The sequence below is a fragment of the Etheostoma spectabile genome, chromosome 12 (genome assembly GCF_008692095.1).
Source record: "Etheostoma spectabile isolate EspeVRDwgs_2016 chromosome 12, UIUC_Espe_1.0, whole genome shotgun sequence".
NCBI classification, from domain to species: domain Eukaryota; kingdom Metazoa; phylum Chordata; class Actinopteri; order Perciformes; family Percidae; genus Etheostoma; species Etheostoma spectabile.
Window position 1 is genome coordinate 29,681,871 of NC_045744.1, and position 11,489 is coordinate 29,693,359.

Here is an 11,489-nt window from a genome sequence, read left to right on the forward strand (position 1 = left end):
CCCATCCGAACTCGTTTTTTTTATTTATACTATTTTCAAATTTCACAATCAAGAGAAATGACAAAATACAAAATAAATAATTTAAAAAAAATAAACTCATACAAAGAAAAGGTTTGCTGTCACCATATGAAAAAATACTAGTACTGATATTTCAAATTTCCAGTTTCCCCTATAATAAAGGCCACCAACATTTTCTCTGGTTTGAAAATTTAATTTGTGTAGCATTACGTATCACTGAAATGATGAAAACTATTTTGTTAAAAAACATAAAGAAGCAGTTTATTACCAACATAAATGTATTCACTGAAAGTGATCATGGTAGATTATCTAAACTGAAGGAATAAGGAGAACTTAATAAGCAATACACTAACCTCCATGTAAAATTGTGAAAAAAAACACTAATATTGATTAACTCCGATATTATCTAATCTCCTCATTCTGCTGTTCATAAGGACAAATCCCATCCATGCGAAACCATTAATATCCTCGATATCTAACAAACACTATTCTTTGATAGTGATCAAGTAGACACGACACATCATGTACAAACATACAAGAAACTGTTCATTGTAAGAGGACCCTTATGAGTCAGTTGATCAGTTTGTTCCTAGTACTCAGACACTTCAAATCCATTGGACAATCATCATAATACATGTCAATGTTGAAATACTTGTGATTAATTAAGCACTTCAGACCTGTAATAAACTATCATTTTATATTTAAAGATAGAGAGGTAGGGCGTGATGTAATACTGTGATAAAGCCAAAGGTCTTTGCCAGGTTCCGTCTGCAACATACAAGTATTTTGTGCTTGTGTTAAAGGTCCCATGGCTTAAAAGTGTCACTTTATGAGTTTTTTTTAACATTAATATGAGTCCCCCCAGCCTGCCTATGGTCCCCCAGTGGCTAGAAATGGTGATAGGTGTACACCGAGCCCTGGGTATCCTGCTCTGCCTTTGAGAAAATGAAATCTCATCCCCTTATGAGGTCATAAGGGGAAGGGTTACCTCCCCTTTCTCTGCTTTACCCACCCAGAGAATTTGGCCCACCCATGAGAGAGAGACATCATGGCTTTTAAATAAGCAGAGTGGCAGTTGGTCAAGCCCACACCCCCAGCCTCCACCTTGGCCCCCCCCACATCTCCTCCTCAATAGCTACAGACATAGAAATGGCACATCCTAAGGGAAGCTCATTGTGGCTCTAGTGGCTGTAAAGATTAATTTCAGGAAAGACACTTCAGATACAGTATTATGGGACTAAAATGGCCTATATAAAAAAAAAAACACCATGTCATGGGACCTTTAATACCCAAAGATCGTGTAAAACATAAGGTTTCAGTACCTATAGCTGACAGTTAGAGGGCACTCTCAATAGAAATACAGTAGATTGATTTTCTTGCAGGTCTGTCTGAGCACCGGTGAGTCATAGCACCATACAGTAGCACGCACACAGTAGCAGAGAATAAGGGAACATTTTTAAAATAAGCACCAACAGTACGGTTAAAGTTGAGTCATAAATGAGCCACAACAGTGTCATTGAATCAACAATACATGAACGGTTGATTATTAATCACAAATAGCAGTCATGAGCATCAGGCAGAGATTGTCCTCTTTTCAGTTTCTAGCCAGCTCTACTGAATACGATTTTCTTTCTTTTTTTCCAGTCGTGTTACATGTGGAGCATGCCTGGCTTATTTTACTTTCAGAGCAAATAAAGTGTCTCAGGTCTCAGGTCAGAGTTTGTCGCTCCGCTGTTGATCTTGGCAGTCTGTGGTTTGTTTGTCCTTCCAAGAGTTGCAGCTCAGACGGGAAAACATCCGGCTCAGCTGGTGGTCCTGAACGTGTCAGTGCTTCTCCAATAGCTGCCAGTCATATGGATTCAGTGTGGACTGTAGTGTGGATTTGTTGTGGCACTGTTGTTTTTTTTTTGTTGCTCAGTGGCACTTTGTTTACAACTTTCTGCAAGTGGACAAAGCATTAGTGGATTGTTAACCTAACCAGGTAACAACAAGGTTTTATGAACCTAATCCAGTGTTAACCAGCCATTCATGCTCTTAAGGAGCTAACCAGAGTCCATTTAACCATCAAAGTCCAAGATTTTGAATCTCCCTACAAGATAGTGGCGGTATTCGTACTCCCTTCTCTGCCACCTAGAAGGCACAGGATGAATACATAGCTGCGGTGAGAAGGGGTTTGGCACTGAAGATATGAGTATTCTGTGTCAGGAGGTCGTTCCTTATGAAAACATCACTCCTGACTGGCTCGTCTCTGCTCCAGCTTCATTTTGAGTTCCTCATTAAGTGCTGTGGGAAGACAGAAGAAACACATCACGTTGGGTCGCTTTTATGTACAGTAGTGTTTCTAGATCATTTGTTAGCTAGACTGGAGCAGGTGAGATCTGCATTGTGCGCTCACTCTGTGCGAGAGGTGAAGGGGAGAGGATGAGCCGTCTCATCGGGTTGGTGGGCGAGGCCGGCACTGGTGAGGTCAGGATGCGTCGGTCGGGGGCGGGAGACCTGGGCAGGGGGCTGCTGGGCCAACGATCTGCAGCAGAATATAAGCAGCGATCAGTACCGCGGTCTTGTCTGTCTGCGACTGTCTGCATGTGGTTTATGGGACCGAGACAAACCTTGTTTGGGAGGCAGGGCAGGAGCCTTTGGCAGGGGACTGGAGGGGGCAGTGTGCAGGATCCTTTCTCCATTCTCATCATTGGCGGAAACATATGCTGATGGATTTAACAAAAACAGAATTTAACTTGGTCATTGATTACTTGTAGGAAAAACCTCATAGACAAATAAAAAAAAGAATCTGGAGAATGTGTGTGTGCCTCACTGATATTCTCTTCGTAAGGCTCCTCCAGTAGGAAAGGCTGCAGAGTCCCTGCTGTCTTCTCTACCAGAGCGTCGATGACCTCATGCAGAGTAGCACAGGGAATCTGGAAGGGATTATGTTATAATAATAGTATACAAGCCTAAAGATGCTGTTTATAATTTATACTGTTTATTGATCCCCAGTGGGGAAATTACAATTTACACTCTGTTCTGTTAGTAATCACTACACACAGTGGTCTCTCTCTCTCTCTCTCTCTCTCTCTCTCTCTCTCTCTCTCTCTCTCTCTCTCTCTCTCTCTCTCTCTCTCTCTCTCTCTCTCATATCAATCCACACTCTGTACTTTGGTCCGTACTGGGACTTGAACCAGCCTTGAACCAGGACTTGAACCAGCAACCCTCGGGTCCCCAACCCAGAGGGTTGGGAACCCGAGGGTTGCTGGTCTCAACAATGTCTCAGACTGTAGAGAGAGTTCTCTATAGTCTGAGACATTGTTGATTGCCATCATCTCAAAGCATTACTCAAATGTTATGTTCTATACATTTCCTCTTCTAATATTGTAACCCTTTGTGAGCCGAGTTGTTGCCATGTCCCAAAAGAATTCTCAAAATTGAAAAACACCTTTAGAAAAATACATGAATATATGTGAAGATACTAGCTATACTTAATCCCGACAAGTTTTTTCTGACAGAATACAGGACAGAGTGTCTTTTGGAGATTTGCAGAATCAAATATTCATCTATCCACTTAACAGATCTGTTATGTGTTTTCCATCTTTTCAAGTATTTAACCCATGACAGGGATGCATCAATTAAATATGCCAGTTTTGTATTGTTACCAATACAATGAAGCAGATCAGGTATTGGCCAGGATGAGACTGCTATGCATACATTGACCTTTTTTTTTTCCTTTATGTGGGTATTATAAAATGACACGTTCCTGCAATCAGTCACACCAGTTACGACAAACAATGGACTCAAGTCTTTAGTAGAGTGTTATGCAGATTATAAATCTAGGACAAGCACTGGTATCTGATACCTTGATTTAAAGTATTGGAAACTATATCGGGAGAGAAAATGTTAGATTGATGAATCCCTAACTTGAGGTTTTTCCCTGTGAATCAAAATCATGATTACAGAATACAGAATAATTCCACTTTATGAAATGTAAGATGTGAAGAGAATCTGAAAGTATGAAGCACTTACAGGATTTTCTACATCAATGACATAACCACCTTGGTCCCTCTGAGTCACACGGTAATGTCTGAACACTGACCTGGAGCAAAAGAGAGAAACACAAAGCGTGTGACACGAGCAGTGAATGTAGCATGGGACATACATTTGCAGCTGGGGTGCCCAGATGTTCAGCAGTTGTTTACCCGTTGAGGTCCTGCCGAGTGGTGACAGCCAATGAGCACCCATCTCTGCCTGGCCGGAGCAACATGTTGCCACAGTCCGGGTGTCTCTCTAAAAGGACTTCAGCCTCCGTTCGAGACACCGGTCGAAAACACCTGCACGCACACACACGTTATCATACAATCACACATCAAAAATGTGCTACAGCTCCAGTGCATCTTCTCAACAAAACTCAGAGGAGAACTCACGGTGGGATCTCTCCTACTAAAGGCACAGAGAGGGGCGAGGGAGGAGCACGCGTGGGGGTGCGGGTTCTCCGCCTGGACCTTTCTTTGTCCACCACCTCCTTCAGCATCTGCAGCTGGCCCGGCAGCAACGTGAGACAGGACGGTACATTCAGCTGCGAGTGGACAGAGACGGGAATATTTTTAAGCTCGCATAAGAGACGTACAGATTGATGCAGGTGTGCAAAAGATGAATATTTACATCTACAACGGAGTAGAGGAAACCTTTCCACAGCTCCCTCGATTCCAAGTTAGGTGCCTAGAAAAGATGACAGCACTGTTACACCTTGTGACACGTCCGTGTGTGTGTGTGTGTGTGTGTGTGTGTGTGTGTGCTTTTTGAGTGGCATTACTGTGAGTTTGGTCTCTCCATCCTTCATGCGCAGGATGAGTCTGGCTGCCTCCAGGTTTCTGTCCCGGCTGCAGTCGTCCTTCAGGGACACAAAGCCACTGAGGTCCAGCTTCTCCACATACTGAAACACACACACACACACACACACACACACACACACACACACACACACACACACACACACACACACACACACCAGTGTAAACACCCTATGATGCACAAACACCAACATGTATACAGTCTGAAACTTACATGACTGTCCTTGGCATTATTGAAGAAATACAAAGAATTCCCACACAGACAGGTCCACAGACGCCTGGATGCCTGTCACACACAGAAATAAAGGATGTGATTAAGGTTATACACTTTCATTATTCACGTGTGTTTAATGGATATTTCCCTTTTTTTATTACCCCCACATTTCCTGTCCCAAGAGATGAATAGGAAGTGAGCCACAGCTGCTGTCAATCTGTGGCCATGGATCAGTGCAATACCCTGCACCTGAGCTGCGGCTCACATTACATGTCTATTGCATCAAAATGAGCCTAATGAGAGGGTGGGCCTGGGGGGGAGGGCATCCCATTCTGTATTTGTCACTTCACATATAAATAAAAAACATGCAAAAGAGTTTTTGAGGAAAATTGTCAGTTCATCTATGCAACTTTGTATTTGAGATATTTGAGATGCATGTCAAAAGATGATAATTTCTCTGGGTCAGCAATGCATTCGTGGTGATGAAAATATATGGCACACATACAGTTAATTTCTTATCAACATACAGCCACATTTGGATCAAAAGATGGGATTTAAACGATATGCAATATTTTCACACCAGTCGAATTTCCGATTCATACGTTATGATTCGTTTATAAATCTGTGCACGTTTTCCCTGTCAGATTCTTGCAAAAATCAGACTTTTTTTTAAACAAATCGGTGATACCCTGTGTAAAGAAATCCCCAGCACCAGTGTACAGTCTCGCCTCGCCCATTCTAACACAAGAAGGAAGTTGACAGCTTTCTGGGAATGGGGGATCAGCCGGTGTACACTGACCACCGCTACCCGTAGTTTGCATTGGAAACAACATGGCACTGCACCGGGCGAGCCTACCTTTTCTTTCGGTCCTCGCTTTTCCAGGTATCCTTCGTAGTGGCAGGGCGGGAGCTGCGCCCGGGGTCCCCCCGGCCCGGAGCGCTGTCTGACGGGTGCAGCCGCCATGAGTGTCGCTGGCTGGGCACCGACCGAGGACAAAGGGGCGCTGAGCAATTCGGGGAGTGACACGCCTTCCCCGATGAGATAGTGCTGTGGCAATAATCCAACAGCTGGCTGGTGTGGCCTGCTGTCTGGGGATCATGCAGATGGGTTGGTTGTGCAGATTAGAAATTGGATGGTTGGGGGATAAATGTATTTAGATGTTCATTGAGGAACAAATGACAATTTGAAAATCCGGTGCATCTAAAAAAAGAGAATCCTATGCCTCTGATACTTTCTGCATCAGTGTACGCACATTTTATCATGAAATTGTATACATTTAAATCCAATTCAGTCGCAGGGCTGTAAAGACACACGGGGAGCGAAATTACTTAATATTTATTTGAAGAAGTGAATGCAGCATCCATTCCCCTTTACATAGTAACAAGTATATACAATACACAGAATATTACACTTAGTACAGATGTAGTCCATATATGATAAAGAGAATCCAGAATACTCCCACTTTACGTCTCCCCACAGTGTCACAGTTACAAAAATAATGCATTGCTTAAGACACAGCATCTGTAATGAAGACACATGCAAAGCAGTTATATTTTAACAGAAAATTCCATTAAGATTGTACATAATAAAATAAAGCTTTAAAGGCTAATAATACTTTATCAACATTGCAAAGTTGAGACACTTATGGATAAAATATGAGCAATCACAGAATGAGTGTTGTAATAAATGTCAGCTGCAGCATTCAGACAACTATTTCAGATGTCAGCAGCTGCATACAAAAATTGATTTTAGCCCTTTGTTCGACAACATTCATCACCAATATTATACAAGCTGAATAATGGCTCGGCCTGAACCCCCAACCCTGTTCTCCCCCCTTGAACTCGGGCTTTTGATTTAGTGTAATGAAGCATGTAAACCAACACTGAACTACACAGTTACTACTCAGCACAGCCAAATACCCTGGCCCTATACATAACATCAATAAAATAAGAGACATGCAAACATAACATTTAGAAGGCACGGACTATAATAAAATTAGATAGATATTCCAGGGGACTTCAGAGGCACCATGGGATGGGGCAGATAATGAGAGAGGGGGTAGGGGTAGAGGGGCAGGTGGTGAATAAAGACCAGCGGGGGAGGGAGGGCATAATCCACTGCTGTGTGCCCCTCCCTGCTGAAAAGACTTGTCGGTTCCACTCCCACTTTTAACAGAGATGGGAGAGAGGAATTGGGTGGGGGGCGGTCTAACAAGGGGATCATGACAAGAGGAGAAAGTTGGTATTTCAGTGGACAGCAAAAACCCTCACAGTTTGTAATCAGCTTTTAAAAGACTTAATTGAAACTGAAACCAGCTATTGTGCACGGACCTTCCTCATTATCAGTAAATTATGTCCACAATAGTTTGGAGATAGTTATGGAGCATTGTCTGTCAGACCTAGTGTTCAGTTTCAGTCTGAAAACTGAGGCAGGTACAAAAAACACCCAATACACATCAGAAAAATTTCCATGCTCCAAATTATAGGTTAGAGTAGTAAAGCCAAGCTTACCCCAGCACGATGGGGGAAAACAAATCAGACTGAAAATGCATCAACAAACTGTTGGGAAAAGCCCACAAAACATTGTGAGTGACACTGCCAGCAGTGTCAACACAGCCTGAGAAAAAAAGAGGAACTGAAGGACGCTTATGCTTATGGCTTTAGTGGAGTGCTACTAAACATTTGGGATGGGGTTGAATCATGTTGCATTGTTGTAGGTTGCACTCTAGTGGGAACAAATGTCTGCTTTTCTTAAAAAAAATGTGAAGTAAACATTTTCGTAAGGCTAAAAACATTTAACTTCATGTTGCAGATTTGCCAACATCTGGCTATATGAAATATGATGGTTTTTTTTTAATGACAAACGTCAGTCTCATCCAATGTGGGAATCAGCTGAGAAACATTGGAAGGGCTGTCTGTAAATTAAATAATTGACAACGTAGCAACAAATCGTGTGATAAAGGTTATAAAACTAAGCACATTTATGGACGCCCTTAGACTCTTTAGACTCAACTACAACACAATGGGTTTGGTATCCAATGAACCGCCGTTTGTAAAAAGGCCAGTTTCTCTGATCAGCAGTCGGGTAGGGTGAAAACCATTGAATAGAGCTGCCAGTCAATGTAAACATGCTGACTGGCTCCAGCCGTTTTTAAAGTTTTACATATCTATATTAGGGAGAAAAAAACAAATCCACACCTAAACATAAGACAACGTGGATTTGGTATGAGATAATAAAGCCGTATGAAAGTACCAATAGCTAAGAATGATCTCTAGATGACCACCGGATGGCAGTGGAGGATAGTCTCAGACAGACAGAAGGTAGCCATTCCTCCATGTTGACTCTAACCGCTCCATGCTGACAACAGTGCTAAAGCCTGAAGGCACAGAAGTGAAAACTTGGAGTGTAGAAAACAGTGCTGGGAAGAATGTATGTGTTTACATGCATGTGTGCAGTAACAATATGAACAATACATCAAGACAGCAAAAAAAGGTAATTTTGTGAATATAAAATAGGTTTAGGATATAAGGATAAACTAGTCGCACTTCTTAGTGTTTGTGGATACTGCTGAACATGTCTTTACAGATGTCATTCTCTCTTGATCTTTCTTCATCGGTTCTTGTGATGGATGTGTAGTGTACAAAGTGCACAGGTGCATAGGGAATGAATGTAAATACTTAAACATTACGCTGTCATTTTTCTGACTGAACATCCCCCTGTCCTTACGGTTTTTAAAAATCTTTTAATCTGACAGTATTAAAAAAAAATCTTTTCTCAAGTAACTCCTAGGTACGAATTAGGTTCTTGTCTTTAGATGTTTGGTGTTAAATTACAATTAAGAAAAGACATATTTTGGTTATTGAGAGTTGATCATCCTCTACCATCCCCCCTTTTCATCCTCTCCATTGTGCTGTTCACCTCTTGCCTTGCTGTGTTTTACTGTGGCAGAGGCACCACCACCTCAACATAGTTGTTGGGGAAGTATCCCGATTTTCCGCGAATGGCTCCCTCAAACCAGTTCTCATCGATTTGATTGACCAAGGTGATGATGTCCCCCTCGTGGAAGCCCAGCTCTCCTTCGTTCTCTGGCTCAAAGTCGTACAGGGCTTTACAGCATGGCTCAGCTGCACAGAGAGACACAAAAAGTGGAGAGATGCAAAGAGGGAGAAAGAAAAAAATACTGTCATTTTGTGAAAAGAGTATTTGATCATTTCCCTTTAATAAGATTAGTATATCCTGTGTCACCAGTGTGTTTTCCAATAGGACTCTAGAATATACCATAAACGGCAGTTATTTCAACAGGAGATGTTTATAGGTTAGTTGTCAATGTGGTTAGGGAGAATCCTTCTGAAGCTCAGATCAAAATCAAAGTACTGACACGTTAAACAGCCAAGATAATTGTTTGTCCTGTTTGCCTGAAGAGGTGAATGATCTAAGACTCACCCCCTCACTATATACTGAACGTAAAATGGACCATGTGGCATGTAGTGATTTTTCTCGAGGTTCAGAAGCTTCATCAGTTAGTGAACAAATAAAATAAATACAATTCAGTAAAACCATGACTCCAGGTAAAAAACACTTTTTGTTAAAATTTTAGATTTGGTCGACAACTCTGAAACGCCACAACCACTGACCACTTAAAACGAAGCTAGAACATGGTTTGCTGACATTATTATACCTATGCAGTCTTGGTCAAACAGAGTAATGTGCACACTCAAACGAGTACCGTCTTGTTCTCGGGATCTGACAGACTGGACCCAACAACACCATTCAACAATGTTAGTCAAATCCTTTACCATCCCACAGACATGCATACACCTCTCTGCCACACTGGTGTGAGCCAGAGTGAAAGTATCACGTTATCTTCATGTCTCACTCACGCCGTCTGCTCTTGATGGAGGTTCTTTGGAAGGATGGACCTGGATATTGTGCTGGTTAATGTCGCAAAAGGAAAGACACACCAGTCTTAAAAATGAGATGGAGTTGCACAGATCACCCCCCCACACACACACCCACACACACACTCTTTACCAGGAGAGTAAGCTGGAGGGGTTGTTGCAGATGGGGAGTATCCTCCGTTTGAGTTTTCTACATCTCCATAGTCATAGGATGGTCTGGGTTTGGGCGTGTATTCGCGCCTTGGACGAGATTGAGCGTCATTCACCCTGCACACAATCAGAATAAAAAATATCACCTCTATGAGCTCACAAGTAGGATGTGCACCAATACAGAGACAGGCAGGTTTAACAAAGAGCTGTTAATAGATTTTGTTGTGGGCTATTATCCAATCACTACAACTACAAGTAAAATGTAAAAAGCAAAACAATGCCAAAGTAAAATTCATATTTAATTGCAATTGTATAAAAATGATTAAAAAAAACAAAAGTATCCAAATCTACTGTCTATAAAAAACAAAATGTGCTCAGCACAAACGGCTACTTGTAATCAGATGGCAAAAGGAAAGATTTTACTGCTGAATCATGCCTTGTCACGAACCAGAGGACACAGCCTCAACATAGAAAAGGCACGCCATCTTCCACGCACAGTCTCGGCACTGACCTTTCTCTTAGTTTGTCAGAAAGCTCCTCCAGGACCTGTGTGGCCTGTCTGTGGTACTGCAGCAGAGACTCGACAAAAGAAGACAGCTGACTCACCTGCTCCACCTACATACACACAAAAACTATTTTAGAACGAGACCAAACAGGAACAGCAGTGGTGCTTCAGAGAATTCTTTACTGGTTAATCATTTGCATTCCGGTCTCCTATTATACCTTTTGTTTGTTCATTAAAAACACTCTTACAGGTATGAAAAGAAAACACTAATGCAAGTCACTGGGGACCAGAGATGGCAAAAGTACTCACTTTCCGTACTTAAGTAGAAGTAAAGATACTTGTGTTAAAAAATACTCTGTTAAAAGTTGAAGTACTGATTAAACTTCTTTACTCAAGTAAAAGTAACAAAGTACAGGCTTGGAAATTTACTTAAAGTATAAAAGTAAAGTAGCCTTTAGAATGACAACCATTTTTTATGCAAAGCTACCTGGACCACAAACATGTTACTAGAGAGCACGCTGAGGAACTTCAGTGGACATGGAGAACACGGTCTTTATATGGCAATGGCTACATTTTAAATGGATGTCTGCCAATAGGCCTAAAACATAACATATATGATTATTATGACAGAGACTGGGACACCAGGTTAATAAGATTCTGACTCAGTAGTAAGATATGAATTCAGTTTTGATTCTGTGAGAATTCCCAGATCCAGTTTCTATTTTTAATCTTTCCCTTAACATTTAAATTAATCTACATGTATGTGAGTGTGCTCAAATATGGCTTCTGGAAATCCAAATAAAGGACTAAAATATGAATGACTAAACAGACATTAACGAAGAAGTTCCCCAGCACATTGGCCAGG

The 11,489-nt window shown here is 41.7% G+C and overlaps 2 protein-coding genes across 4 annotated transcripts in view; both read right to left on the reverse strand.

Moving 5' to 3' along the window:
* Positions 1-1,531: 1,531 nt before the first annotated feature.
* On the reverse strand, positions 1,532-6,293 carry LOC116699734 (signal-transducing adaptor protein 2-like). The gene is made up of 11 exons (XM_032532458.1): positions 5,927-6,293; positions 5,071-5,142; positions 4,820-4,939; positions 4,669-4,725; positions 4,431-4,582; positions 4,206-4,337; positions 4,033-4,102; positions 2,831-2,933; positions 2,628-2,723; positions 2,414-2,542; positions 1,532-2,301 (listed from the first exon to the last, which is right to left on the reverse strand). Exons 1-11 carry the CDS (start codon positions 6,032-6,034, stop codon positions 2,246-2,248), a joined length of 1,095 nt encoding a protein of 364 aa, XP_032388349.1. The 5' UTR covers positions 6,035-6,293; the 3' UTR covers positions 1,532-2,245.
* A 1,533-nt stretch (positions 6,294-7,826) lies between these two features.
* Positions 7,827-11,489, reverse strand: part of LOC116699733 (endophilin-A2) — a 12,539-nt gene continuing 8,876 nt past the window's right edge. Inside the window, exons 6-9 of one of the 3 annotated variants that reach the window (XM_032532456.1) lie at positions 10,631-10,734; positions 10,103-10,236; positions 9,952-9,990; positions 7,827-9,195 (exon numbers count right to left, since the gene is read on the reverse strand). In XM_032532456.1, coding sequence (XP_032388347.1) covers positions 9,008-9,195; positions 9,952-9,990; positions 10,103-10,236; positions 10,631-10,734 — 465 coding nt within the window. In that variant the 3' untranslated portion in view covers positions 7,827-9,007. Of the gene's footprint in view, positions 9,196-9,951; positions 10,003-10,102; positions 10,237-10,630; positions 10,735-11,489 lie in introns of all 3 variants that reach the window. The other 2 variants (XM_032532455.1, XM_032532457.1) reach the window with 2 other exon arrangements.

What these genes read in the sequence shown, in the direction of transcription:
- LOC116699734 (XM_032532458.1), bottom strand. Translation starts at nt 6,034, where the DNA reads ATGGCGGCTGCACCCGTCAGACAGCGCTCCGGGCCGGGGGGACCCCGG. An exon ending in TCCTCTACTCCGTTGTAGAT is followed by an intron (nt 4,583 to 4,668) that starts GTAAATATTCAT and finishes GTCCACTCGCAG; the next exon opens with CTGAATGTACCGTCCTGTCT. An exon ending in TTAGTAGGAGAGATCCCACC is followed by an intron (nt 4,338 to 4,430) that starts GTGAGTTCTCCT and finishes GTGTGCGTGCAG; the next exon opens with GTGTTTTCGACCGGTGTCTC.